The sequence below is a fragment of the Radiomyces spectabilis genome (assembly GCF_025331425.1).
Source record: "Radiomyces spectabilis strain NRRL 2753 chromosome Unknown BYT42scaffold_12, whole genome shotgun sequence".
In the NCBI taxonomy this organism is placed as follows: domain Eukaryota; kingdom Fungi; phylum Mucoromycota; class Mucoromycetes; order Mucorales; family Radiomycetaceae; genus Radiomyces; species Radiomyces spectabilis.
This window is the reverse complement of record NW_026251937.1, coordinates 586,541-614,349: the sequence shown is the minus strand read 5'-3', so window position 1 is coordinate 614,349 and position 27,809 is coordinate 586,541. Positions and strand designations below refer to the sequence as shown.

Here is a 27,809-nt window from a genome sequence, read left to right as displayed (position 1 = left end):
ACCGAATCTTATCAGTCCACTCCTGCCTCAATCGCTTCATATACAAAATGAAATCTGTCCTGTTAACCGCTGTTCTTTTCTTATCTTCGGTGCTCGCCCAGGAGGTCGTAGGTCGAGGTCGCTCTTGTGTCGTGTGGAGACAGAATGGTGCAGTCACTAAAACCCAAACTTGCGAAGCCGGTCTTACTTGCCAAGGTTTTGGACCCAACGAAATTCTCAACAATGGTGGCGGCGCTCATCACACTGATTTTGATGTCTACCGCGGTATCTGCATCAATATGGACGATATACAAGCTTCTTAGTCTTTTTTCTCGCCACGATTCTCCACAGGCTAAATTCAATGATGGTCGTAAAATTATCAACCCAGTGTCTGTATGACACGAAAATGTGAACAGTTTTGGCTCTCAATCCGTATCAAAACGTAGTGCTTTTGTTTTTATAAAAGATCAACTGAATAAATGCACAATATGTACTTGTATGATATAATTATTCGAAGGAGATAATGTGGAAATACTGTAGAAGCGGAAACCCCCCAGAAGGAAAGGTGGTAAAAACCGGTTGGTGGCACGTTCAGCTTCAATCAATTCCCGAAAGCGCATGATAAAGTATTGTGGCAGAACCATCAAAACTTCGTGATATGCTTTCGATGGCGTTTGCAACGTAGAATAATCCAATATATAAGGTGTAGGTTATAACAACTCAAAAGCAATAGAATCAATCCAGTTTTCTGCGTTGTGTACCTGGAGGGGAAATTCAATCATAACCGTTCAAATATATAATTAAGGCGGACAAGTCGTATTGACACTGTCATCTGTATCCCCGCGACACTACCAAATCAGAGCCACGACACTTGGATACTGCAATATAAATGTTTTATAGCGAAGTTTGTCAGTACCTCATTCAAATATTTTAGCTGAAATCCACTTTGGAAAGTATAAAAACCAACGTTCTAAAAACACAACGAAGTCGGTCTATGACTGTTTATGTTGATCCATGAGACCGGAATCCCCCACCATATATAGAGAGGATGATGTGGTCACGGACACCTAAACTTACGAAACAGATCCTACTTGCCAATATTCTGAACCCATGGGATTCCGAACATTCCGAACGACGTTGACAGCGCAAATCATACAATCAGTGAGCTACACAGTACCTACATTATGAGAAGCTATGATAATGGAGATATCCATAAATCTTAAAGCCCTTTTCTGTCTTATTATTGCAGGCGCATCAAATCAGTCCATTTCATTGTCGGAAATTGTACAATTGACACGAGTGCATTGTATTTTTTACTGATAAGATTTCACAGTCATTCTCTGGGTACGGCCGAAAAACCTTGATGTAAGCTTCGATTTCCAAAAGTCCCAGGCTTTTTCTATTCACGCTTCCACAGACTGACTCAACGCCCGTCGTAAATTATCCACCCAGTATCTATTTCACCCAAACCGTATTGAACTCTAGTGATTTCTTAAACGATCATCTTAGATAAAATCCGAGTATAACGCGCAGAAGGTACATATTTGTATTGAGACAATTACCAGGAGGGATAATGTGGGAATACTATAGAAGCAAAAAAATTCAAAAGGAAACAGTGTACGAAATGGCTTGCTGGCACGTCCAACTTCGATGAGTCTCCTAGTCCACATAATAAAGTATTTCTGGCACAATACAAAGCAAGCCTTTTCAGGCTTTGTAATTTGGGCAGTAGCAGCCATAGTAATCGTCCCACGGCAAACTATGGAAGAAGATGTCCGGGATTATTTCGATAACACATTATCGTATTTATTGTTTATGAAATTAGTATGGATGGTGACTTCACACGTTTCCTATTTACTTACAGTACTGCATGCGCTAGCTACGATTATGGTTATTGTTGCACTTATTGGATGTCGTGGTTATGGCTGCTATGATGTTGTAGCTGCTGTCATGGTAATTTTCGGCCGTGGTCACTATGGCTGCGATGGCTGCGCGGCTTAATTACTGCGGTCATTTGAATTGCTATGGTATTCTTGGCTGTGGGTGTCTGAGATCGAATGAAATGAAACTGCTGAAGGAATAAAATAAATTCTAGCTACAGGCGCAGGAATATTCGAGAAAATACCAACTGTCCGCAAGCACACGACGGTAGGATCGGATGTTCGCGCTGTTCCGCAACCCAATAAGTGAACTGCGAACACACACAAATCCAGGATTTGCACAGGCACACAGCCAATAGAGTCATCATAGAACACGATGCCACCGACGACTGCACACTCCAAGGGCCCGAAGGTCTCAAGGAACCGGAAGGATCCAATGAACGAAAAAGGCTGTGGTGACAGTAGTGGATCATAATGATCCAACCAATGTTCCTGATAATTAGAGCGGTACCGTGTCGAACCACCAGTCCCATGACCATCAGGATTACATTTCAGGATTTTTCTGAAACGACGTAAGCTGCCAGTAGCCGTAATCCATAATCACACCGAAAGTTGACATTCCCCGACAGCCAACTTGAAAGTACGACTATCCCTGCCAGATAAAAGTAGATCATCCAACGTGAACGTAAAAAAAAGGTTGTGAGCCCGCCATACGAGTCTGATGTTGCCATAGCAGCGAAGAAATGCTGGACCCACGATGCGAACATTGATCTTGTCCAATTCAAATGCCCAAAGGTAAATTGGGATAAAACCGAAAGATGGTCGTAATTATGGAGAGTGTTGGTAGATCGTGGGGAGGGGGTCGGATCGTCTGATCATCGGAGTCTCGAGACCCCATGCATAGGATGAACCAATGGCTATTGTTGGTAACCGTGCATATCAGAACGAACCATAACCAAATTACTTTATGAGATACCTTAGTTAATTGTTCTATCCAAGGTGAGCCGCCCATCGTTCGTTAGTTGTCGCCTGTTGCCATACGTTGCCACAACCAGCCAGCTAAGCCAAGTCGTCGGGTGCTTTTGGATGGGTTCGCAACTTGGAATAATACAAAAGAGTAAAGGGTAGGCCATACCTCTAGGAGACTATAGAAATAGTCGAGGCTTCTGCGTTGCGCACCTGACTTCGGTGCCAAACCGCTTAAGGTGTAACCAAGACAGAAAACTCATAACAACACTGCCATCTGTATCACTGCGCAATACCAGATCAGAGCGGAGACACTTCCACTGCAAGGATCCACTGCAAGAACTTCTGTATACTGCGATGCAAACGGCTTATAGCAACGTTTGTCAGTACCCCATGGAAATATCTTAGCTGAAATACACTATATATATAAGTAGCATTTTACATACAATAAAGTCGGTCTTCGATTGTCTATGTTGGCCCAAGAGACCAACGGGATGATGCCGTCACTGATACCCAACCATGGGAGGTCGGTCTTACTTGCTAAGATTTTGAATCATGGACATGCTGAATAATGTTGCCAGCGCAAATTATCTGAGTTTTGGTCTGTGCACAGCATTTCTGTAAGAATGGACGACATCCATAGGCCATAAATCCCTTTTTTGTCTTTGTGCTGCTACATATCACAAGTTATATAAAGATCAGCGCAAGTAAATGCAGGAAGTAGCTGCGTGACATTGCACTATAGGAGCGCATTGCATTTTCGACTGATAAGAGGCCATATCCACCCTCTGGGTAAGCCAGAAACCCCTCGATGTAAGTTTCGACATTTGCTTTGAGACTTCAGAGTCTATCACGGCGTAGGAATTACATTCATCGACAAGGGAGCGGCGTAGCCATTTGAAAGTATTTTGTGCAATTTCATATCTATATATAGATATTAGGGCACTTGGTTCGTCTCGACTCTATTCAGTCCACTTCAGCCTCTGTTGCTTCCCATACAAAATGAAACCTGTCTCGTTTGCCGCTGTTCTTTGCTTATCTTCGGTGCTCGCCCAGGAGATCATAGGTCGAGGTCAAACCTGTTTCGTACAGCGAGACAATAATTGAATCATCGAACGCATATTTGCGATACCGGTCTTACCTGCTAAAGCGTGGGACCCGACGAAATTCTGAACAATGATGGGCAGCACTAATTATACTGATTTTGATATCTACCGTGGCATCTGTCTCGACATGGACGATCTCTAATCGTCTTAGCCTTTTTCTTCTCCAGGATCCATCTGCAATCTGGACTCAATGACCGCTGTAAAATTATCAACGCAGTGTCTCTATTACACAAAAATGTGAACAAGTTGGCCTCCAATTCGTAGCGAGCGCAGCGTTAAAAGAAAACGATCAACTTGGATAAAAACCAATTTATAACGCACAGGATGTATTGTATCAAGATAATCACCAGTAGCCGATAATGTGCAGATACTGTATAAGCAAAGAGCTCAGATGGAAAAAGAGTATAAAAACACTGGTAGTCTATCCAGCTTCGATCAATCTCCCGCATAATAAAGTATTGTGGCACAATCCAAAAGGAGCCTTTCAAAGTTTGTGAGATGCTTTTCGACAGATTTGCAACAGAGGATGTTAGTATAAAGGGTATGTTACAACACAAAGAAACAATAAGGGTAGTCGGGATTTCTGCTCTGTGTCAACGGAGGGGTACCTTGTGCGAAACGCTCAAGGAGTAATCAAGAAAGAAAACTTGTACTGACATCTCCATCACTGCGCAATGTCAAAGGAGGCCGGTGACACTTTCTGCTCCGAGAACTTTTCCATACTGTAATACAAACATTTATAGCTGTGATCCATGAAAGAACTTGTAGAAAAGAGACAAATAACTATTGTGAGACTGTTGATATGTTTATTTCGAGTGAATATCATCCGTATACTAATATTTTTAGTCTTCAGTCGGAAATGATAGTTACCAGTGGACAGTTCTCGGTGTTACGGTATATTTGGTAAGATTCACATAATTCTAATGTGACACCATTACCCGTATGAATTGATCTCGGTGTTGAATCTAAGTTATGGTTGAAGAGACGTAAACGATGTCCTAATAGACAAGCTAATCCAGAATGGAAAAACGCCTAAATCCCAATGTTGGGTCTGTATCATAGCATCCATATTCATATGGATGATATCCATAAGTCTTAAAACCCTTTCTCTCTTCATGTTTACTGTCGCAAGTACATTAAATTAGCCCATTTAAATACAGGAGACATGAGTAAAATTGCATTTTGACGGCTTGATGTAATCGACAGTCGCTTTGAGAGTTTGTCGGCGTAAGCGTTTCAAGATATTTTGTTTTAGACATCTCGTCAACTCATAGGATATAAATATCAGGGCATTTGGTCCGTATCGATTTCTTATCAGTCCAGTCCTACTTCTATCGCTTCCTATATAAAATGAAATCCATCCTGTTTGTCGCTGTTCTTTGCTTATCTTCGGTGTTCGCTCAGGAGGTCGTAGGTCGAGGTCGACCCTGTGCCGTGTGGAGAAAGGATCTCAGAACCATCACTAGAACCCAAATTTGCGAGGGCGGCCTCATTGCCTGCATTCACGAAGATGTGGCTCCAAAGGATCTCAAAACTGTAGTCCTTTTTCTAAAAACCAGCCTGAATAAAATTCAAGTCATAATACTGTACCGTATATAGTACGTAATTGATTGAGATAATTATCAGGGGGAAATAATGTGGAAGTACTGTATAACCAGAAGAGTTTAGAAGGAAAGTGGGTATAAAGCGGGTAATGGCACGTCCAGCTTCGATCAATCCTCCGGGCCCCATGATAAATTATTGTGGACGATCCAAAGTGGGCCTTTTTAAAACTTTGTTTTGATCTGCTTTGATATGGATTTTCAACTCTGGAATAGTACAATAGAATAAAGGGTACGTCAAAACACTAAGAAACCATAGAAGTTGCCGATTTTTCTGCGTGCTGTCTACATGGAGGGGTGTTTCAATCCAAAACCGCTTCAGATGTAATCAAGAGAGACAACTCGCACTGAGACTGCCATACCTATTAACCACTCAATACGACATCAGAGTGACGATACTTCCATTCCAAAGACTTTGGCATACTGCGATACAAACACTTCATAGCAAAGTTAGGGGCACCTGTCATTACATTATAAAACATCTTTGCTGAATTCCACTTCACAAGGTATAAAACCCAGCATGCTACACGCACTGATGTCAGCCTTTGACTGTCTATGTTGGTCCAGGGAACTGGAGTCCTCCGCCATATGGAAAAATGATGATGCGTATCCAACCTTGCGAGGCCGGCGTGTTGCATGTACATATCATCATAACATTCTTACCGCTTACCCGTAACATATCACTCCGTGATGCCACTTAGTCTTATATCACAATCCAAATTCCCTGATCTAAAAAAACAGTTACCAGCGAACTCGTAATCACCTCACCAATCGGATCATATCCCTATATCACATCAAACACGTCTCTTATTTTCTCTGACGTGAATCAATCTCATATGCAAACTCATACCGCACACATGGCCTATAGTCGCTTATATCCCTCCTCCATTCTTTTCGATTCATCTTTACATGCAAAATAGTCAATATCGATTATTGACTAGTAACTATGAAGGCACGATTATTGACTAAGCATCGTGGAAAAGATACTTTATTCTATCTCGGATCATTGCACATCCAAATACCCGTCTAGTATAAAACATAGGTTGTATCGATACCTAGCCTCAGTTGTTATTCTTTTTTTCTACCTCCAGCCTCATCTCTCGAGAATAAAAGGAACCTCATACAAAATTGATTATTGCCTGATTTGTTGCTACCAACCGGCTGCTTTATAGATTCCTAAACACCACACAGCCTTACTTGCCAAGGATTTGAAACCATGGTAACTCTGAGAAAATGTTGGGTAGCGTGGATCATACGGACTCAGCATTTGTATGAGAATAGATGGTATCCATAAGTCTAAACAGTTTCTGTCTTACTGATGATTATTGAAGGTACATTATATCAGCCCATTTGAATGTCTGAATTATTGGCATGAGTGCATTACATTTATCAAGCTCGCAGTCACCTTGTGGATAAGGCCGAAAAATCTTGATTTAAGCTTCGACATCCTCTTTGAGAATTGAGACATTATCGCAGCTTCCCTAGTACATTCCTTGAGCAAGAGTTCATTCCCTGCGTAGCCATTTCAAAATTTTTCTTCCAAGCATTTCGTCCATTCATAAGATATAAATATTAGGCCGCTTGGTTCGTATCGATTCTCATCAGTCCACTCCTGCCTATATCGCATCCTATACAAAATGAAATCCGTCCTGTTTGTCTCTGTTCTTTGCTTAACTTCCGTGCTCGCCCAGGAGACCGTTGGTCGAGGTCGCTCTTGCGTTGTGTGGAGAAAGGATGGTGCAGTCACCAAAACCCAAACTTGCGAAGCCGGTCTTACTTGCCAAGGTTTTGGACCCGACGAAATTCTCAACAATGCTGGCGGCGCTCATCACACCGATTTTAATATTTACCGTGGCATCTGCATCAATATGAGTGATATCCAGGTGTCTTAGTCTTTTGTTGCCATGATTCATCCACAGACTGTATTTATCAGTCATCGTAAAATTATCAACTCTGTTTCTGTATTACACGAAAATATAAACAAAGTTTTCTTTTTGGAGTACTGGTTATGTAGTAAGGCTTCGCCTATGGCTGGGATCATGAGTGCCAATTTCTCTAGCAGGTTTGCAACCCACCGGAAAGATCTCCGTGGAATGGTTTTCAGTTGTTGTGTTCGTTTCAACAGTTAGTTTATTTTCAGGCTGGGGACCGAGATCTACATTTCTTCGTGTTGGATTGGAGCCCAAAACCTTTTGAGTGTTGCTGGTTCTCAGACACTCATGTCGTAGTTGATTATAAAGCCCAGGTATTTGAAGTTGTGTCTGTACTCGGATTTTTAATGCGTGTATTTTTTTTTTTTCTGAGAAGACAAATGTCGTCTAAATGGCGGTGTTATGACTTATCCATGACCTTTGTGCCGACAGGTAATCATTCTGTCCTACCATATGGTTTCCCACCGCCCATCATTGATTACTACCTATTTGATCGGTCATCATATAATTAACCTCCAGTAACATATAAATACCCTCACATGACAATAATAATAAATCGGTGTCAGACTATCTGGTTACAATCCACTTAGTTCCTGTTTGTTCCAGCCCTAATTCTGGTATTTTACTTTCTTAATCCTGCCTGTGATATATGAGAGAATTTAGAGCAAAAGAGACAATGAGAATCCTTTGAGACTGTTGGATGCCTTTATTTCGATTAATGTGATCTGCCTATTTATACTTTAGTCTTGAGTCGGAATTAATAATTATCAGTGAGCAGTCCTCGGTTATAAGGTGTATTAGGAAGGATCCACATGCTGTGATGTGACAGCTTTACCCGTATGAATTGATCTCGGCGATAGATCCAAGTTATGGATGAAGAGGCTCAATCGGTGTTCTAATGGAGAAGTTCACTCAGAATGGAAACACGTCTAGATCCCGATCTTTTCTGTTTGGGAACACCAATCTAGGATGGATAATACGACAAGTAGTGGATATACCACACTGCCTTGTCTTGTTCCTGTCTACTTTCTATTTATCCGCCTTTAATGTATTTCACGCCCTCTAGTCCAGCTCCGTAATTATTACACGCGGCTGATCTAAGCTTCGACATCCAGTTTGAGAGTTTTGTGTTCATTCTTTGCATAGCCATTTCAAAAGATCATGTTTGCGATATTTCGTCAACTCAGAGAATATAAATATGAGGATACTTAGTCCCTCGCTATTCAATCCACTGTTGCCAATATCGCTTCCTATATACAATGAAAGTCGTCTTGTTTGTTGCTGTTTTGTGCTTATCTTCGGTGCTCGCCCAGGAGACCGTAGGTCGAGGTCGATCCTGTGCCGTGTGGAGAAAGGATGGTGCAGTCACCAAAACCCAAACTTGCGAAGCCGGTCTTACTTGCCAAGGTTTTGGACCCAATGAAATTCTGAATGGGGTTGGCATGGCCCATCATACAGATTTTGATCTTTACCGTGGCATCTGCATTAATATGGGCGATATGCAAGCGGCTTCGTATTTTTATCTTGACGATTCAACCAAAGACTGGATTCAATGATGGTTGTAAATTATCTAGTCAGTGTCTCTATTACGCGAAAATATGGACAAGTTCCCCCCCAACCCGTATCAAAACGTAGTGTTTATCTAAACGATCGATTTGAATAAAATTCAAGTCATAACTCACACGACTGGCTTGTATTGAGATATTTACTCGGAGGGGATAGTGTGGAAATACTCTAGAAGCAAACAGAAACAACCAAAAAAAAAAAAAAAAAAAAAAAAAAAAGGAAAAAGGGCTTAACCCGGTTGGTAACACGGCCAGCTTCAATCAATCTCACGAATCCGCATGACAAAGTATTGTGAGCACAATCCAAAGCGAGCTTTTCAAGCTTTGTGATATGCTTTTGAATGGCTTTGTAATAGAGATAATACAATAGAATAAGGGTAGGTTACAACACTAAGAAACAATAATGAATCGAGTTTTATGTGTTGAGTACACAGAGGGGTGTTTCGGTCCAGAACCGTTTGAGGTGGACTGGTACTGTCGTCCGAATCACCGCGCATTATCAATCAGAGCGACGATGCTTCCGGACCGAGGCATTTTGCATAATATCATGAAAACATTTTACAGCAAAATTAGGATATATATCAGTACCTCATGGAAACATTTCAAGTGATCGACCTGGAAAATAAATAATCCAGCATTCTGCACAAAATGAAATAGGTCTCTTTGGCTGTTTACGTTGGTCCAGTGAACGGGGATTTCTCGCCATATGTAGAAAGGATAAGCGGCAACAGACATCGAACCTTGCGAGGCCGATCTTATTTGCCGAGGCTTTGACCCATAGAAATCCTGAACAAAGCCGACAGCGCGCATCATACGAGCTTTGGTCGGTATTATAGCAGTACATAAGAATGGATAATATCCGTAAGCCGTAGACCTCTTTCTGTCTTACTGTTTATAATTGGAGATACAGTACATTAAGACACTTAAACATGAGAATTGTACTCTAGACATGAGTGCATTGGTTTTTCGCCAATAGAGGCCACAGTTAGCCCTGGGTAAGCCGAAAATATTAATGTAAGCTTCCACCTCCGTAACAAGAATTTAGAATTTATCGCTGTTTACCGAGCCTATTCCTCGAGCAAGAGCTTCATCCTCCTGTTGCCATAACAAAATACTTCCTTCCAAACATCTCCTTGTTTCATAGGATATAAATATCATAGTATGTGGTCCGTATCGATTCTCATCAGTCTACTCTTGCCTATACTGCTTCCTACATACAATGAAATCCGTCCTATTTGTCGCTGTTCTTTGCTTATCTCGGTATTCGCTCAGGAGGTCGTAGGTCGTGGTCGATCCTGTGCCGTGTGGAGACAAGATCTCAGAAACATCACTAGAACCCAAATTTGTGAGGGCGGTCTTACTTGTCAAGGTTTTGGGCCTCGCGAAGTTCGGGACAGTACTGGTAGCGCTCATCACATTGATTTTAATGTTTACCGTGGCATCTGCGTTAGCGCAAACGATATTCAACTGTCCTAGTCTTTTATTACCACAATTCATTCACAGACTGTATTCAACGGCAATTGTAAAATTGTCAACCCAGTATCTGTATTAAATGAAAATGAAACACCCATCTTTTAAGTGGTGGCCAAATTGAATAAAACCGAAGTAACACTGCACGTACTTAATACTCAGGATTATTGCCAGGAAGCTTGATGTAGAAAATCCAAAAATAAGATTTCAGATGAAAGAGGCGTATAAAATGGACCGGATCGGTCTATTTTAACTTACAGCACGCCAAAAAAAAAAAAAAAAAAATGAAAAACTCCTGTTTCCCGCCAAGTGACTTTATATATAACAGCGAATCAAATAGACAGTTCTTCGATAGCGCAGTTCCTTTCACAGCAATTCTTCTTTCGTTAAATTTCCCTCATACCGCGAGGCGATGTTTGCAGGACAATACGTCCCATTCGAGAGAGTATTTACACTGCTGATACGATTCGCATTGGCGGTTGATGTAGCACCTTACTGCTGGCCGTTTTACCGTCTTTGACTTTCCACGGATGCACAATTCCCTCGCGGCAAAAAGGGCATACCATGAACCTCCGGGTTTCATTTATTACCAGAACAATGCCTTGCTAAGCGCACACGCGCCTGTGGCACTTGTCGCCGTACTTTAGGTGACCTTTGATTCTTCCACCAACTCCATTTCCAGCGTTCCCAATGGCACTTATGAGGGTCATGGGCTTCAGACGCGGTTCTCGCTTGTGTCGATCTGCCGTTGCACATCTTTCGTTTTCCAAGCGGCCTATCGCCGATGTCTGTGGATCCAACGTTGGCCGTAAATTCTTGCAGACCCGAACTTGGGGGCAGCGTTTGATGAAATCTGTAACGTTCTTCGCCAGGCAAATACTGTTCTTGGCGAGAACGGCTTCAGCCGCTGTGGCATCCTTCATGGCAGCAGTGTTCTAAACCAGACAAAAGATAGGGGTTTACATGATTGTTCTTCAGTTACGTTCTCTTGATTGAGATTGGCATACTGTACCTTCTTTCGATTTTCGAGGTGTTTTTTTTTTTTTTTTTTTTTTTTTTTTTTTAAAAAAAAAAAAAAAGTGGTACTAGCCTGTTCCCCATTGGAGGTCTTTTACCACGATTGTGGTTGGTGCTGCCGCCTCATCTCTCTTTCGCTCTCAATTAGTTTGATCAAAGGCATTCCCTTGGCCTGTTATTCTTTCAATTGGAAGGCGATGCTTGGTCAAATCTCTCGTCAACTCTCTTCTTTTTCTTGAGGCTTCATCGCGTACTTTTTTCTAGATTGATGGATATCTGCGTTGATCGTATCGAGCGTCTGAACGCCTTGGTGGTTCTTTGAAACTTGTTGCTTCGGAACATGTCACTCGTTCGTATAATAAACGTTGTCTAGTTTTTAAACTCACGCTGACTAAACAAGTGTCTAGTGTGAACGTCACTTCTATACAATCCGGAAAGTTGTTTCCCTTCTGTCGACATACTGGGCGACGGCCACATTTAAAAAACAACCAAAGACTTCCCCTTTTCGGCGTACGACTTGGCTCGTGCTCGTTATTCCTTTACTCGCCATGTTCAATGTTTTTGTAAATATTTCGTACAAGACGCTGAATCCAACGTCAAAGGTAAAGGGAGGCGGACGAGATTTGTGGACAAGCGCATGTAGAATGATCTGTATCCGCACAGACATAATACATTGTTACCGAACAGAAGCATATTGAGTAATATTTTGGCTGTTTTTAAAGTGGCAATATAGGGCATGATACAGCGGTGATATCTTCAGCATAGCCGAAATCTCTGCGTCCGATAACTGCACGTCCTTGCTGTGGTGTTGTCCACTGGCTTGGTCTAATGTTCGTAGTTGTATCGACCAAAGCAAATGAATGAGGATACCTTGCAGCGAGTTCAATAGACGAGCAGGAACATCACATCTGTTAATAGGGAGTTGTAATTCTTCAAACGGGTCACCGCTTTCATCAAGATCATCGCGTAGGGTGACCAAGCCAAAAAGTCGGTGCCCATTACTCAAGAAAGTACATTAGCATCATTTTCCGGTTGGCCACGCTATACAAAGCATATACCTCATCGGTTACGCTTTGCTTTAACCGCTCTTGATCTGCTGTATTGTTGCTTTGTTTTCCTTCTTGCTCTAATTGTACACGCTCCGCCTTCAATCCTTTATAAGACGTCAGGCTCATGCCAATGTATAATGTAACATAAGCGTATAGATCTTACCATAACATCTTGGAGATATGTGATCCGTTTGTCATAGTCATCGCGGACTTTTAAAGCGGGACGATGATCAGATCCAATCTTCTTTAATTTCTTGATCCGTACCCACTTTTTGTGCACGCGTTCCGCGTGTAATTCCACCGAGATTTGGCGTCTTTCAATGGGTTCTGTTTCGTCTTTTGGAAGTACAAGTCTCAGTTTTCTTGTTTTCGGTTCGCATGTGCATGTGTAACGAACCAGTTCAGTATTCATGGTTGTGATGCGTATCCTTGTGTTTTTGTTCCCTCTTGAGTGCTAACTGCTAACCCTGGTCGCAAGAGCAAGCGCACAAACTATCGTATGATGTTAGCGTGGGGACTTCCGCTCCAGATATTCGTCAGTGCTGCTGCAATCTTGTTATGATACGTCGAACGAAGATTTCATGTCACCAACGGACCCAGAGCAAGATGTTCCCACGGAAGGTCAAAATGACCCAGATTGGACGATTTCTCTCTGGTGGTCTGCAATGTTTTGCCAAAGTGAGGTGTATAGAGGTACTGCATATGCATCTTACTTAAGACATCTCCAGGTATCGCCTCCGTTGGTGGTGGGAATGCTGTGAAACTGCCAACGTCGCCATGACGATGAGTATGAGAAGGAACAAGGCCTTTGGATTTGACTCGCCGTATACAATAAAAAAGTTCAGCTTTCTCTGTTCAAAACCTTAGTATTCTGGGTGTACTTTCATACCATTTTACGTTTGGTTCTGTGACGTTTTCACAATGGTCACCTGAAGCATCGCTGCCAAATCTTGGGAGTATTGGGTAAGTTCAATTCGGGTATTCTCGATGGTGGTCAACACCTCAGGCAAAAGATCACTTGAATTCGTTATCTCTGGCTTCAGAAGTGCCCGAGCGATTTATGGCACGCACGTATCCCTTCCTTATCTTGGTTCCTGAATGATACAGCTTTGTTGATCTGGCACGGGAGTTTGTTTCGAAGATGACGTTTGTGATTGTACAATATCAGACGCGATGTCGTCAAATGATTGGTCGACGGTTAGCTTTCAATGAATGGAGAAAGGAGAAGTTTTCGAGTATAGCGGCCACTGAACGCATTAGGTCGGTTCCCCACAAAGATCGCCAACTTTTTCCAGTAGCCCTCTTGGCAACCGCTTTCGATACAAAAGCTCATTTTTCAGCTTATCATAATCCTTCGCCAGGACTATTGTCGGTGAAATGTAAGCCTTGATCTGAATTTGTTCCGCTTCCGCCATATTGCTGATGGTCAACAAGTGTTTCCTGCCAGTGCTTTCGTTGCTGACTTGTCGCGCTTGTTTACGTGACATTACAAGCGTATGGCCGAATTTATTCAAGCTAAAATCTTATGGGAATTAATATTGAATTGAGGTTGGATAATGTACGATTATACCAAAAAAAAAGAAAAAGAATCAAAATGCATCAATGCAATGCACACCGTTTTTTTTATTATCATTATTATTGTCAAGCACCTCGTACGACGGGCTTCTACCAATTATTTACTGGCAACTACTTTACTTTACGACCTAACAGTGGTCCCTCATAATTTCAGCAGTGGATATATTTCTGAGGACATTCTTAACGGGAAACATGCAGGTGCGGCCGATATCCGGCCTTCGGTAAGTTTTGTTTGCCGGCTTTTGACATTTTGAAGGTTTTTCTGCCGCAACATGAGCAAATCTAAAAAGAGGGCTTCTTTAGCTCCTTCTTGAATTATGGTTGACACTTTACATTTTATTAAAAAATAAAGTATCCTCAAGAGGATAGCCTCTCTTTGAATAAAGTCGTCAGTTTCAGCGAATTTTCCCCACCAGGTTTACGAAGATATTATGCAAGGCCAAAGTAATATGAGGAGATCCACGCCACTCCCGCCAATAAGGGACCAGTTCATTATTTTTGTTTCCTTGCAATTTATTTTATTATCATATCCTCATTTCCTGAGAAAAATGAAGATGAAAGAGAAGTCAATAAATTTATCGGGATTAACCGGGATTTTGCCAGGGCACTGTACTTTTTGCGAGCGCTCTTTTCGATATCTGTCCATCAGATGATAGCGATTTCTTGCTGTCCTTTCATCTACAAGTTATCGATAAACATTTTAAAGCAATTAAAGCAAAATTAGGAGAAAAAGAAAATTGAGGTTGTGGCTCGAGGCTGATCATGGGAAACGAAATAGGATAAGTGATATGTTACGGAAATTATTAGCTAGTGGGAAAATTATTGTCTTCTGTTATTCGAAACATGAGAAAGTCTAAGTCACAGCTGCTCGGCTAATCAATAACAGGCAACTTCTATAACGATCCCGTTTGCCGAAACGTATATGTTTACTGATCCATTCTGACGTTACTTTCTGGAAGCACAGGAAGAGAATCGCAATGGTGTGCCACCGAAAATTTGACGTCACATGAGCGGCAGTTGAAAACTTGCCGGCTTGATTGATTGTCGAGGTTAGCTTGTTGCCTTGGAGTGTGTGCGCAGCGATCATCAAAGACCCATAAAAACACGGCATGGCGCAACAGATTGAGCGTAATCAGGAAGCCACCATTTACGTTGGCAATTTAGACGAAAGATGCTCAGAATCACTTGTCTGGGAGCTGATGCTTCAGGCAGGTCCTGTAGGTAAATGCTATACCTTAGACCAGAATCGTAGCGACCCTTTCACAGTTCTAACGACACTATTGGTTTTTCCTTCTCCATCGACCCAGTCAATGTACATCTTCCAAAGGATAGAGTAACGCAAACACATCAAGGTTACGGATTCTGTGAATTCATGACGGAAGAAGACGCGGATTATGCCATCAAGATCATGAATCAGATTCGATTATATGGCAAACCTATTCGAGTCAACAAGGTAAACTGAACGTTGTCATTACCATAAAACCATGGCGGGATTACTGATTAAACGATTCTTAGGCTACGTCAGACAAAAAGAACTTGGATGTCGGTGCAACATTGTTTATTGGCAATTTGGACCCGGATGTGGACGAGAAGCTATTATACGATACATTCAGTGCGTTTGGCGTGATCGTGCAAACGCCCAAGATTGCGCGCGATCAGGAAACGGGCACTTTCAAAGGCTTTGGTTTTGTCAGCTTTGATAACTTTGAATCGTCTGATGCCGCCATTGACGCTATGGATCAGCAGTTTTTGATGAACAAACAGATCACCGTTTCATATGCATTTAGAAAGGACGGTTCAGGAGAACGTCACGGATCTGCGGCTGAACGTCTGTTGGCCGCTGAAGGTAGAAAGCATGTCCAGTTACCGAATCGATTGTATGCTGGAGGTACCCCACTTGCTCCCGCTCCACCAGGCGCCGCACCGCCCGTCCCACAACCACCCATGATGTCCTACAATACAGCAGTGCCCATGGCAGCCGGTTTCCGACCACCGCCTCCTCCTCCTCCCATGGCAGGCGGATATCCACCACAACAACCCAGAGGATTCTCCAATCAACAAGTCCCTTACGGCGCCCCTCAACAACCATATTGGTAACAATGTAGTTTCACATTTTATGTATAAAGTTGGTCATTGAAATATAAAAATACGAAAGCACACATTTCTCCCCCTATCTTCTTCTGCGACGATGACTGGTTTTTTTAACCCAGATAATTGACGCAGAAAAAGTGTAATAAAAGAGAGCACACTACAAAATCGGCAAATGCACTAGAAAAATGCGAAATAAGCACTGCTGTTTTCCCTTTTATCTTTTGTATCTGCACGTTACCGTTCCGGTGAAATCGACTTGAATAAATCGGTATTTTGCGCGTTTGTCTGAATTCGTAGATTGGCTAGATGAATGTTAGTCATATACCCGATGGTTTTTCGTCATGGTGCAATGTAGGGTGTTTACCTGCAAGAACGAAGCTGCCCACAGTGGAGATAAACCCGGCCAAGAAAGCGTTGTAGGGGAACGTGCCGGCGGCCACCATGTACATGAACTGAAGAATGCCGGAGCACAGAATATAGACGAGGTACACGTCAATCAGCTTCAAGTTGGTCGGCGTATTCTTCTTGTAGGATTGAAGAAACTTTTTGCTCGCTGCTTGAATGCTATTCATAGTCGATGGTGAGAATAAGGGTCGCTTTCAGAGGCGGAAATGCAAGCCAAACCAGTGCACTCATATTCGGACTTGGATCGCGCTCATTGGATATCACCGTGACTGTTTCTCCTTTACCAAAAAGATGGAGGCAGGACCCCCCACGAGCACTCTTTTTTGTCATTGTTCTTTTGAGTGAAGCGAACGGGAAATTCTACATTAATCAATCCATCTAGAAAGCAGCAGTTGCATATTTGGTTTACAGGAAATCGCCTCCACTTGCTAACTAGCGCTGTTGCGATCCCATTCGTTCACTACGACGGAGTTATTATTATACTTGTCGTCCTTTGGCTTCACCGCATATTTGTATGAAAAAAATTCCAATATGAAGTAGGTATCATTTGTCATTTTCGTTAATTTTGATCGCTGGATAGCAGTTTGAATGATAACAAGTTGTTGTTGAATGCTTATATTAGATATTCCTGGATTTTGTACGATTAATCTTCCAACACGAAAGTGTATAAATGACGGTCTGTTACCCCATGCGGCGAAAAAGAAGTCAACTTACTGAAACGGTATGCTTAGTTAAAACGAATGATCTCCAAAATGGAGTTTACCGATACCTGTCACGAACACTAAGGGAAATGCTTTCTTGAATAACTGTAAATTTTCATACGTGGAGACTAACAAAGCGTGCATTGGATGAAAAAATATGACTGCACCCCGAGCCAATGGATGTGCATTGCATGTATTTTCAATTCGCGCCACTGCGCAAACCAATCAACATGCTTGTGACCTTCGAAAATTGCTTGATTGTAAAAAGATGAATGTCTGCTTTTTCCGCTAAAAACTCGTTCTGCTTGCCCGTCTTGTTCGATCAATGATGGATTCGATTGATCTGAGCTTCTTGCGCAGCTTATTTACGAGCGCATCTCCAAATAATAAAACAAGTACAGAGAATGAAAATATCAAAGGAGTATCTAACAAGGATACTCGGCCTGTCAACTCTACAGCAAACACATCTACAACCTCTAACGGTGCCCCGCTCCTTGACGGGAACCCGAAAGATCTGCCTTCCCGTGCACTTGACAGGTCGTCTAATCTTGGCACGGAAAACTCAACGCATGCCAACAAGCCGAATTCTGGCTATGAAGCGGCTTCTGTCGACCGAGCGGCTCTTCTTAGCCATGCCATGCCTGCCTCTGGATTGATCTCCACAACTAATTGGAACCATGAGTTAAACAACGTATCTGCGGTGAACGAGAAGCCCAACACCATCAAGGACGAGTCAAAAGCCACCACTCTTCCGGTGCGTTTCTCTTCTGAGCAACGTGCAAATCCCACAAGTGGCGACCAAGCCAATGCCGCAGTCGGTAGCACGAAGAATATCGCCAGTATACCCTCCTCTTCCACCTCTATACAGCCAATTCAGTCAACCGCTGCATCAGCTTCAGCATCAGTATTAAAGACAACGCCTCCACCTACTGTTCAGCCGAGCTACCATAACCCGCAGTACGATCAACTTTTAGCGGATGTACTTGAATTATCCGGCATGAAAGCGCCGTCTGTACGTCCGGCGTCTCCTGAACCTATCGATCTTTCCACTCTTATACGAGACCCTGGCGATCACCCGAAGCAAACTTATCACCGTCCCGAAAAGCAACTCAAAGGAAGAAACCAAAAGAAAAGCAAACTAAAGAAGAATCAAAACCAGGTCAAAGCCAACGTGCCACGTCAGAATCTATATCCAAACCAGAACGAACGACGTAAAAACCAACGTAAAGATCAGAACAAAAACCAGCGTCAAAATCAAAATCAAAATGAAAAGAAAGCCGACGCGGCAAAGGTAGTGAATTTGTCATTTTCATGAAAGCAACCGAGATTGACACGTTTCGATAACTTTTGTAGAACACGGTACAACAAGTCCAGCCTGATATTCTTGACGTGGCAAATCAGAGTAAGTAGAATGGTTTTGAGCGTCAGTGGACTGGTGTAAACGGTCAATTAAGTCTGTTATGGGTCTCTTTTAGTAATGGGACGCCCCGAGAAAAGAGCGTTTATCCCAGATACCCCTCCTGTTCCCACTTCATCCCAGCCAACTCATGGCAAGAAAGCTAAACTGGACATGGCCCATTCCCCGGGATCTGGGAAAGCCCCCAATTCCCGAGCTTCGGTACCATGTCGTTTTTGGCTAAAAGGCAAATGTAAATCGGTACGTGAATTTGTTTCTTGCCAAGCAAGAGGAAGGGTTCCGATATTTATTATATTTTTCTCTTTTTCATGTAGGGAGAACAATGTCCGTTTCAGCATGAAGGGGACCCGTTTGTGTCGGTGTGTCGATTCTTTAAAACGAATTCTTGCGTCAACGGAGATCAGTGTCCAATGTCTCATGTAAGTATAAACAAGTATTTTCATTGCAGAAATTGATGGGCAGGTTATTAACCGGGCCATCATGCAGGATTTGAGGCTGGAACCTTGTCGGTTTTATCACGTCAAAGGTGTATGCGATTCTGGCGAAATGTGTCCTTTTTCGCATGAGCCTCTTACACCCACCCTCCTACGACGACTCCATGTCATGACAGGACCGTGTCGATTTTATCACTTCAAGGGTTACTGCAACAGTGGCGATCAGTGTTTATTCTCGCACACGGATATTAGCGAAGCGGAACGACGAAAGCTGGAAAAGACGCTCCTGCCTTGTAAATTCTATCATTCACATGGGTCTTGTGCGGCTGGCGATGATTGCTTTTATCTGCACGACGAAATCCAAGGGGTACAGGTATGTAATGGACCATATTGGCTGACATGCACCTTTTTTTTACTCATTGGATGATATTTGTTTCACAGCAGCCAAAATAGATCTTCAATTTGGGCATTGTCAACATGAGAAAAGTCGCATATTTTCCCTCCTGCAATCTTCACTGTATTTTATGTCCAATCATTAGCATTCACTCGCTTACACTGCATTCAATTAAATCCACGACATATCAATTAGCATTACACACATTGTTGTTCTTTTGATCGTCAAATTTAGTCAAATTTGAGTATCTGCTATAACTGATAAGCATCAGGATTAGTGTTGGTATCCAGAGCACCCTTCCTATAATTTCAAAATTCAACAGACCCTACTACATTACTATTCTTTAATTAAGAGTTTGATTCCATAGAAATTGATTATTGCTTTCAGTTACCACTTTGCTCAGTGAACTAATATGGGGCTGCGTCTACTCGTTGCGTGTATCATTTTTGAATGACCTGCCATATTACATTAACACTTGCAAACGGTATCTCGAATATTCGCCTTTATTTTTCCTGTCAATTCTCTTCATCGTTGACCGTTTCATCGATTTTTGTTTTTAAATGGCAGCAGTTTCAGTGTAATTGATGCTGCAGGAGACCACGGTCAGAGCAGAGGCCTCGAGGGATAAATGGAGCTCCGACACTGGGCGAGAGTTTCCAAATATGGTGATTCTTGGATTCGGGGGCGCCAACTCCGCAAAAGCCATTGCCCTGGGCAGCAGGCCCAGATTCCTTCTCTTCCAAAAGCATCGGTAAGCGTTCGATCCACCATCCATCCATCCATTGGGATACAGCATCCAACGAAGCCGTTTACTTATCCATCTTTCTAGGCACATCCCGAGTTTGAACTAAACGGTAATTCTTCTCCTTTCCATCGCCCCCACGATATATTCGATCGTTGATTACTTTGCAGCGCATCCATATTTTCGATTGTATAACCGTCGCGCACGTTAAATGGCCCATCTAACGGATTTTTGCTTTGGCAATTATGTAGACCTAGCATGCTTATTCAGAAACAGAACCGTAAGGCCATTTACGAGGCTCTCTTCAAAGACGGTGCTTTGGTCGCCGCCAAGGACTTCAATGCTCCCAAGCACTCGGAAATTGATGTGCCTAACCTTGAAGTCATCAAGGCCATGCAATCCTTGACCTCCAAGGGCTTCGTCAAGACCCAGTTCTCTTGGCAATACTACTACTATACCCTCACCAACGAGGGTATTGACTACCTCCGCGACTGTAAGCGACTCCACCATTTCCTCCTTTTGACGCTGTGAATACGCCCCCATCATTGGATCTCTAACCCTCTTGAAAAATTCCCCCAATCGATTTAGATCTTCACTTGCCCACCGAGATTGTCCCTGCTACCTTGAAGAAGGCTGCTCGTCCCGCTGCTCCCCGTCGTGCTTTCGGTGATGACCGCGAAGGAGCCCGTGCTCCCCGTGGCGATCGTGGTGATTACAGACGCAAGGAAGGTGCCTCTGGTGACTTCAAGCCCGAATTCCGTGGTGGTTTCGGTCGCGCTCGCCGCGAGTAAGCATTGTCATTTTTTTTCTCTCCACATTTTTTCTTTTTCAATATAAAGAACATCTCAATGTAATGGCCATGGCATCCAACACCGTGAATGTTATATTTTGTGTAAATTAAAAATCCCAATAAGCAAGCAAAAAGTGTTAGCGTATAGACCGGTCCTTTTTCATTGAGCAAGTTAGACAAAGCCGCTTCTTTTTCTCAATTGCTTTCACGGCAAATATCCATTTCACATGCAATGTTGCCATAACTCTTTTCTTCAATGACAGCCATAGTTGCCGTGGGTTTCTTTTTATTCGCACCTAAACTTTTTGACAACCAAAAGCTGCTGACTGAGTGTATTGTCTTGTTTTATTTTCTGGGATTACGTGGCATCGTTGGACATATTGCACAATTACTACGAAGAGATCCCAATTCGCAGTCCAGCCTGTCTATCTTATTTCAAAGGTGATTTGACAAGACCTCTCAGGCTCTGTGACGGCGGTTTAAACACTGTTTATGCTTTGCATCGTACAAAAGACTTGGCTTCAGTGATGCATTCGACTCATTTGAACCGGAAAGTGCGACGTCAGGCATTTCAGAATGTGTTAAAATCGAAGCAAGTGTCGGAATCTCAGTGGAAATGTTGTCAGACCGCATTTGACTCCCAGGAACTGATTGGACGCCATGTGAACCGCTGCCATAACGATGAAATCGATGCATGGGAGGCGTTACTGTGGAAACAAAGGGCGCAAACCGACGACAATGCATCCGTCAACGACACGGATCCTCTGAAGAAAAGGAGAGCACCAAAGGTGAATTTTGGAGCATTGTTATGCGCTCGGTAAAAGAGTACCCTCCAGCTGACAGTGACCGACGTTTAGGGTGCATCGGATCCCATTACGCTTCATTGTGATTGCGACCTGACGAATTCCACCGTCATTTTATTCTACAGATACAAGCAAATCCCGGATCCTCAAACATTTGCGCAGGATCATCTTGAGTTATGTGGCCCACTTGGTCTGACAGGCAAAGTGCGAATAGCTGCAGAAGGGATCAATGGTACTTTGGCGGGTCCAAAAGATGCCATCGAGACCTACATCAACTGGGTCTCAACCACTCCAGTGCTTATCGATAAACAACTGAATCAATGCGACTCAGATCACCGATACGAGTTCTTTAAACCGTCTCAAGGATGCCGGCACGTCTTTGCCGACCTTTCAATCAAGCTCGTGGACGAGATTTGTCCTTTGGGTCAATCCTCGGTGACGCTGGAAGCGATCAGTGCCCGGGGCAAGTTAAGCCCCGAGGATTTCCATCAGCACCTCGAGCAACTCGCAGATAAAAAAGACGTATTACTACTGGATACACGCAACTATTACGAAAGCCGGATCGGCCACTTCAAAGGCGCCGTGCTTCCACCCATACGCAAATTCAGCCGATTTCCAGATTACATCGACCGAAATAAACAAGAATTGGAAGGCAAGACCATTTTCACTTACTGCACAGGGTAAATATCCGATCATCACCCGCTTGTCTGAAATCCATTTGACTCACATGCAAAGCCCGGCCGTCTAGGGGAATCCGATGCGAGAAAGCAACGGCATACATGCGTCAGGCCTTATCGCCGGATACTCAAATCTTTATGCTGGATGGTGGGATCCACAATTACTTGGAATGGTGGCGACAGCGAAAGAGTGACAATGCTTTGTGGCAAGGGAAGAACTATGTCTTTGACGCACGCCAAGCGCTGGGTGTGGATGAAAGTATTGTTGGGGTCTGCCAGAAATGCAACAAGGCTTGGGACAAATATACCAAATGTTTTGGCCAGAATTGCCATCTCCTCGTCCTGTGTTGCGACGATTGTTTGGAATCCACTGGTGGAGCATTCTGCTGCAACGAATGTCGAGAAGACAAACGAGGCGATGATGGTGTGTGTGAATGCGAACGTTTACGACGACAAGACGAAATGAAGCCTTTAGTGACCGCCAAAGAGGGATAAACTTTCGCATGTTGTAAATTTTTATTCTAGACTGTGTAGATGATGTGATAGATAAGTTCAATGAATAGAAAAACAGGGTCGCAACTAGGGAAAGAGGTGGGGAATAGGGTGAATGAATGATGCACAAAAACATAGAGCCAAAAAAAGAAGACAAAGATCCTATCGCCAGCGATATCGTCAATTTCTCTCTCTCTTTTTGGTTTTCTTTTTACCGAACGCTCCATTTCTTTTTCATGCCTTTCCAAGAAAAGGAGGAGGCGTGCTTGTCTTGTCGAGCCGATTCTCCTGTGCCGGCAGGATCATCCATCCACTTGGTGCCTTCTTGCTTGTGAGATCCGCGACGGCGACCATGCCCGGGCACGGGCGGTGCCTGTAAATGCTCTGTGTCCTTTCCTACACTGGATCGTTCGCGCTTGGTCAGCCTTGACTGCGATTCGTTCGTATAGTGTGATTTAGGACGTTGTCCAATGTGATTAATACGATCGCGACTGTCTACAGACGCATGTTTGGTGGTAGTCGGGGTAGATAAGCTAGGCATGGGCGATCGTCCAACCTTGGGAAGAGAAAAAGCACGATCGCATCCAATGATGGCACGGTGGCTACTGATGGCACTTTCTGTACTGGTGGTGGATGCGGGTGGGGTAGGTGGTAAAGGTTCGTTGGGCGGTGGAGTCGGTGGAGGAAGAGGGGCGGTCGACCATTTTGGAATCTGGGATTGACGTGGAGAAAAGGCGGTAATTGACTTGTTGGTGGTACGACGAGAGTGGGATGGGATGGATGAACGATCAGACACTGGTCCAGAGATACGCGAGGAAGTGTATGACAGTCGTTCCACTGGATAGGTGTCAATATCTTTGATATCGTCAGCATGGCCAATCGATGAGTGAGGGGTGCTAGTGTATAAAGTGCCGGAATCTGGCGTTGTCACCCCTGAACCGAAAGTGGATGTGCTCGTTCGATGCCGCAGACTCCTCGATTCCGAGTCACGTCCATGATGATTCGTTTCCTCGGCAGAAGACACCATCCCTTCCGTCGTAAGATACGATGGTACAATACTACTGGGCCCGATCTCTTCGTCATGGTAAGAAGGTTCTGCTTTGAGAGTGAGGACGGTTCGTTCGTACGGATGATGGTGATGGTCCAATTCCCGCCTCAGCGCTTGAATGGTTTCCATGCAAAATCTGTTCTTTTCCTGTTCTCGTTGCAAAAGTAGGTCCTTTTCTTCGATCTGGGAAAGGAGAGCGGGGGCTAACCTGTCCATGCGAAGTTTCTGTTCATCAAATTCGGCTTGCTTGTTACGAAGAACGTCTTCTTGTTCCTTTAGCTCCTTGATCTTTTCCTCCAGTTGCAATTTCTGGGTATCGTATTCATTTTGGATTTCCGTCGACACCATCATTAGTAAACGCATGTGACTTTGGCTCATATCCAGCTCGCCGCGTAAAGAGACCATGGTTTGCTCAAGATGCTGCTTGGTCGATGCGAGGTCGTTGATTTCCGATCGCAGCGAATGAAGCTGCATGCGGGCGTCACCCACGGCAATATCTGATGAGGATGGGTGAGCCAAAGATGGTTCAGCGTCTGTAATAAAAAGTTGATCCATGGCCCGTTGAAGCAACTGTTCTTGTTTCAGGACAATGTTGGATAAATGCCTCACTTTGACACTTTCAAGTTCTTTCTGCTCCAAATAAGTATTGATGGTTTGCTGCATGATCTGATCTTGGCGTTGCATTTCTTTTTTATATCGTTCGATTTCCTTGCGCGCTTGTTCCACTTGAAGCGACAGTTGACGATGGCAAGATGCCACATCGGCTGATTTTTCGTCATTTGCACGCTCATTGACCGAGACCGGAGATTCATTATTGTAGAGCGGTGTTAAATTCTCCTCTACCCAACATCGCACATTCTTTTTATCGTGTTCGTCAGACGGTTCCGGCAATGCCGCGGTGGATGGTTCTTGGGTCTCTCGGTAATCATCAGGTACTTTAATAGATACGGCTGGGTCATGATGCAGTAACAGGCTCAAATCTTCCTTTGGAGGAGAAGGCGTGATCGCAGTATCAGTGGAGGATCGATGGGTGGCTGAATCGACACTGACCGTGGGTGAACGAGAGCGTCGGTGGTGGTTGGATGATGATAAAGAAGGCGTGAGGGGCGGTTGTTGGAGTCCTTGGTTGTTACTGTGATCATCTTCGTGAGCTCCTGCTTTGGTCCACACGGATGAAACTACAGCTAATTTTTGAAGCTTTTGCAATTCTTTGTCGACCTTGCGGGGTGACTGGCTGGAAACGCTATTTGTAGGCGATGGCTTTATCCATGTGGACCTTCGATGGTCAAAGGTGGCATTCAAGGAAGCCATAGTGAAAAGGAAAGGAAGGGCAAGACGAGAATTTGAAAAAGGAAAGAATAAAAAAAAAAAAAAAGGAAGATGGAGAAAAATACCATGGTTACTATAAATAAGGAAAGTGGGAGGCACAGGAACGCCACCCTGGGCAATCTCATCCAAGCAAAAGGTTCTCGAACCATAGAAGCGGAGCTTAAAGGCTCAAGGTGGCACGAGAAAAAGTGGCCTGGATGAATCCGGAAGAGCCGTTTTCTCCTCACACGCACAACCACAGTAACACTTGAAGCCGGCATGATAATGTATGCGGGTAATTCAATTTTCATTGGTTGCGTAGTTATTTTACTTCTTTTTCTTTCTTTGCTTTTTTTTTTTTTTGGTGCCTTTGTTCGTGCGCCATGATCTTGGACATTGATGCCGTTTTTGCCAGGAAAGATCTTCTGATAGGCATCTCCTTATCTATTGGCGGCAATGTAATACATATTCACCAATAAAAAAAGAATAGCTACCTTGTCTCCCTTTCTCACAAAAAAGGCCACCTTAGATTCTCATTTCCGTCGCACTAAATGTTCAAAAGTTGGCAGTAAGAAAGACCTGAGAGGCTAATAACCAATTCACAATGGTGAATGTGCCGTCTTTTTTCCTTGTTATACTCTGGCGTAGCATAACCGTATATCGCAGCAGCAATACAGGACGCGCTTAGCAAGTGTAGAAGCCGGTAGTCGAGCGGCTGCTTCTAAATATGATGGCTTTACAAATTCACCGAATGCGGAAAACAAGGAACTGGAGGTTCCGCAGTATCTTCGGTCAAAGATATGGTGGTTCGGTTTTAGTCTCATGGCGATCGGTGAACTAGGCAATTTTATAGGTAGGCCAACCAATGTTCGCCACCCAAGGAACGTGCTTTAAACCATGATTTGATTTTGAATAAGCGTATGGTTTTGCGCCCGCTTCGACCATTGCTCCCCTGGGTACGACCACCCTGATCAGTAATGCCATTTTGGCGCCCATTTTACTATACGAACCGTTTCGTGGTAGAGATGTTCTGGGGATCATGTTTGCTGTCATGGGAGCCGCCGGCGTGATATTCAGTTCGAGAAATAAGGACATACCGGTAATGACGAAGCTCCACGCATGATTCAATTCATCGAATGCTTAGTTGAAAACGTTACACAGCTGTCACCTGAACTTGTCGTTGAAGCTTTGACACAAGCATCCTCTGTCATTTTTTATTGTATTACCTGCATCCTCATTTGTTTGCTGTCTGTTCGATCATCCAGAAAGGCCGATAGAAACATTTTTGTTGATCTTGGGCTGGTGGCGGTCTACGGTATAATTCATTTGCCAACTTTTTCAAAAACGAGACTGATGCTGACTGTCCCATTCTATGTTGTAGGCGCCTATACCGTACTAGCCACCAAAGCTCTCTCTTCAATGCTTAATCTAACGCTGTATAAACTCTTCATGTACGTCTATATGAAACTCAAGTTTAATGACGTAGTATGATGGATGTGTAATCGAATTTTTTTCCTAGGTATCCCGTATCTTATATCCTGATCACTGTCGTTCTAGTGACAGCACTGATGCAAATCAAGTTTCTCAATAGAGCCCTCCAGCATTTCGATTCCACGAGTGTGGTTCCAACTCAATTCGTCCTCTTTACACTGTCAGCGATTGTAGGTAGCGCAATTATCTATCATGATTTTGACGGCTACGATTTGAATGAACTACTCAGGTACTTCGTTTTGAGCCACCCTTCAAATCGGCCATTCCGATCTGATGATGCTCCTATACAGATTCATGATTTCATGCATTTTGGAATTTTACGGTGTTTATTTGGTTACTACCAAGCGGCAACAGCACCATCCTACCCAACAAGAACAAATTCCCGATTGGTTTTCTTCTCAAGAAGCCAATGATTCCAAACAGAACAACCTTGACCAAAGTACCGAGAACCATTTCGATGAGGCCAGTTCATTGCTGGCGCCAGTGACAATACGTGCGGCTCCTATGGGTCTTTCTCGACATTCAAGCCATTCAGTAATGCAAGGCAACGAACGTCCATTGTCCCGACGACGTAGTTCGCTTTTCTATGGCATTTCACTTCACTCGCAGCTGGCCAGCATGACGGAAAATGAAGGCGCGAACAATTCTTTTCCTTTGTAGCCGAAAAAAAAAACCATTAGATACCCCATGTAAACAAGTTGCATCCAATAGAATGATGCCTGTGCATGCTTGGTTGATTTCGTGACGGGTTTATTGTGTGAGGCAGATTCCGTATAAGGTTAAAGGATAGTGTGGTTTCTGTTTTCGGGAACCATGGTATCGGATTGATGTAACGCTGCAGGTCCGACATCTGCATAAGCGATTTTGAAATATTTAG

The 27,809-nt window shown here is 43.5% G+C and overlaps 10 protein-coding genes across 10 annotated transcripts; 7 read left to right on the top strand and 3 right to left on the bottom strand.

Annotated features, from left to right (window-relative positions):
- Nucleotides 1-19: 19 nt before the first annotated feature.
- BYT42DRAFT_582715 (uncharacterized protein) lies at nucleotides 20-473 on the top strand. The gene has a single exon (XM_051569714.1). The coding sequence runs from the start codon at nucleotides 48-50 to the stop codon at nucleotides 300-302; it is 255 nt and encodes an 84-aa protein (XP_051420103.1). The 5' UTR covers nucleotides 20-47; the 3' UTR covers nucleotides 303-473.
- A 9,716-nt stretch (nucleotides 474-10,189) lies between these two features.
- Nucleotides 10,190-10,523, top strand: BYT42DRAFT_623406 (uncharacterized protein; the record flags this gene model as incomplete). The annotated part of the gene is made up of 1 exon (XM_051572394.1): nucleotides 10,190-10,523. The coding sequence occupies one exon, from the start codon at nucleotides 10,190-10,192 to the stop codon at nucleotides 10,502-10,504; it is 315 nt and encodes a 104-aa protein (XP_051420102.1). The 3' UTR covers nucleotides 10,505-10,523.
- A 580-nt stretch (nucleotides 10,524-11,103) lies between these two features.
- On the bottom strand, nucleotides 11,104-12,976 carry BYT42DRAFT_617067 (uncharacterized protein; the record flags this gene model as incomplete). The annotated part of the gene is made up of 3 exons (XM_051572135.1): nucleotides 11,104-11,433; nucleotides 12,574-12,660; nucleotides 12,728-12,976. The coding sequence occupies 3 exons, from the start codon at nucleotides 12,974-12,976 to the stop codon at nucleotides 11,104-11,106; spliced, it is 666 nt and encodes a 221-aa protein (XP_051420101.1).
- A 2,272-nt stretch (nucleotides 12,977-15,248) lies between these two features.
- On the top strand, nucleotides 15,249-16,236 carry BYT42DRAFT_502381 (uncharacterized protein; the record flags this gene model as incomplete). The annotated part of the gene is made up of 3 exons (XM_051564823.1): nucleotides 15,249-15,360; nucleotides 15,447-15,592; nucleotides 15,655-16,236. 3 exons carry the CDS (start codon nucleotides 15,249-15,251, stop codon nucleotides 16,234-16,236), a joined length of 840 nt encoding a protein of 279 aa, XP_051420100.1.
- Nucleotides 16,237-16,340: 104 nt separating this feature from the next.
- Nucleotides 16,341-16,802, bottom strand: BYT42DRAFT_502746 (DAD/Ost2; the record flags this gene model as incomplete). Its single annotated transcript, XM_051564852.1, has 3 exons — nucleotides 16,341-16,407; nucleotides 16,469-16,532; nucleotides 16,595-16,802. 3 exons carry the CDS (start codon nucleotides 16,800-16,802, stop codon nucleotides 16,341-16,343), a joined length of 339 nt encoding a protein of 112 aa, XP_051420099.1.
- A 701-nt stretch (nucleotides 16,803-17,503) lies between these two features.
- Nucleotides 17,504-19,801, top strand: BYT42DRAFT_582704 (uncharacterized protein). The gene is made up of 5 exons (XM_051569713.1): nucleotides 17,504-18,627; nucleotides 18,690-18,738; nucleotides 18,812-18,993; nucleotides 19,068-19,172; nucleotides 19,240-19,801. The coding sequence occupies exons 1-5, from the start codon at nucleotides 17,662-17,664 to the stop codon at nucleotides 19,612-19,614; spliced, it is 1,677 nt and encodes a 558-aa protein (XP_051420098.1). The 5' UTR covers nucleotides 17,504-17,661; the 3' UTR covers nucleotides 19,615-19,801.
- Nucleotides 19,802-20,581: 780 nt separating this feature from the next.
- BYT42DRAFT_480463 (Plectin/S10 domain-containing protein) lies at nucleotides 20,582-21,105 on the top strand (the record flags this gene model as incomplete). Its single annotated transcript, XM_051563680.1, has 2 exons — nucleotides 20,582-20,816; nucleotides 20,912-21,105. Coding segments are annotated over 2 exons (429 nt in total), but the record flags the coding sequence as incomplete, so codon positions are not given.
- A 177-nt stretch (nucleotides 21,106-21,282) lies between these two features.
- On the top strand, nucleotides 21,283-23,192 carry BYT42DRAFT_91676 (Rhodanese-like domain-containing protein). Its single transcript, XM_051572895.1, has 3 exons — nucleotides 21,283-21,901; nucleotides 21,971-22,596; nucleotides 22,665-23,192. The coding sequence occupies exons 1-3, from the start codon at nucleotides 21,641-21,643 to the stop codon at nucleotides 23,086-23,088; spliced, it is 1,311 nt and encodes a 436-aa protein (XP_051420096.1). The 5' UTR covers nucleotides 21,283-21,640; the 3' UTR covers nucleotides 23,089-23,192.
- On the bottom strand, nucleotides 23,193-25,502 carry BYT42DRAFT_91603 (uncharacterized protein). The gene has a single exon (XM_051572894.1). The coding sequence runs from the start codon at nucleotides 25,442-25,444 to the stop codon at nucleotides 23,297-23,299; it is 2,148 nt and encodes a 715-aa protein (XP_051420095.1). The 5' UTR covers nucleotides 25,445-25,502; the 3' UTR covers nucleotides 23,193-23,296.
- Nucleotides 25,503-25,824: 322 nt separating this feature from the next.
- Nucleotides 25,825-27,592, top strand: BYT42DRAFT_617061 (magnesium transporter NIPA-domain-containing protein; the record flags this gene model as incomplete). Its single annotated transcript, XM_051572134.1, has 8 exons — nucleotides 25,825-25,899; nucleotides 25,971-26,009; nucleotides 26,090-26,294; nucleotides 26,359-26,540; nucleotides 26,603-26,756; nucleotides 26,823-26,892; nucleotides 26,961-27,161; nucleotides 27,223-27,592. The coding sequence occupies 8 exons, from the start codon at nucleotides 25,825-25,827 to the stop codon at nucleotides 27,590-27,592; spliced, it is 1,296 nt and encodes a 431-aa protein (XP_051420094.1).
- Nucleotides 27,593-27,809: the final 217 nt, after the last annotated feature.

Excerpts from the sequence above, each read along its gene's own strand:
- BYT42DRAFT_582715 (XM_051569714.1), top strand. The coding sequence starts at position 48 with ATGAAATCTGTCCTGTTAACCGCTGTTCTTTTCTTATCTTCGGTGCTC.
- BYT42DRAFT_91676 (XM_051572895.1), top strand. The coding sequence starts at position 21,641 with ATGCATTCGACTCATTTGAACCGGAAAGTGCGACGTCAGGCATTTCAG. Across the intron at positions 21,902-21,970 it reads AGAAAAGGAGAGCACCAAAG|GGTGCATCGGATCCCATTAC; the intron begins GTGAATTTTGGA and ends ACCGACGTTTAG. Across the intron at positions 22,597-22,664 it reads ATTTTCACTTACTGCACAGG|GGGAATCCGATGCGAGAAAG; the intron begins GTAAATATCCGA and ends CCGGCCGTCTAG.
- BYT42DRAFT_91603 (XM_051572894.1), bottom strand. The coding sequence starts at position 25,444 with ATGGCTTCCTTGAATGCCACCTTTGACCATCGAAGGTCCACATGGATA.
- BYT42DRAFT_582704 (XM_051569713.1), top strand. The coding sequence starts at position 17,662 with ATGATGGATTCGATTGATCTGAGCTTCTTGCGCAGCTTATTTACGAGC. Across the intron at positions 18,994-19,067 it reads TAAAAGGCAAATGTAAATCG|GGAGAACAATGTCCGTTTCA; the intron begins GTACGTGAATTT and ends TTTTTCATGTAG. Across the intron at positions 19,173-19,239 it reads ATCAGTGTCCAATGTCTCAT|GATTTGAGGCTGGAACCTTG; the intron begins GTAAGTATAAAC and ends GCCATCATGCAG.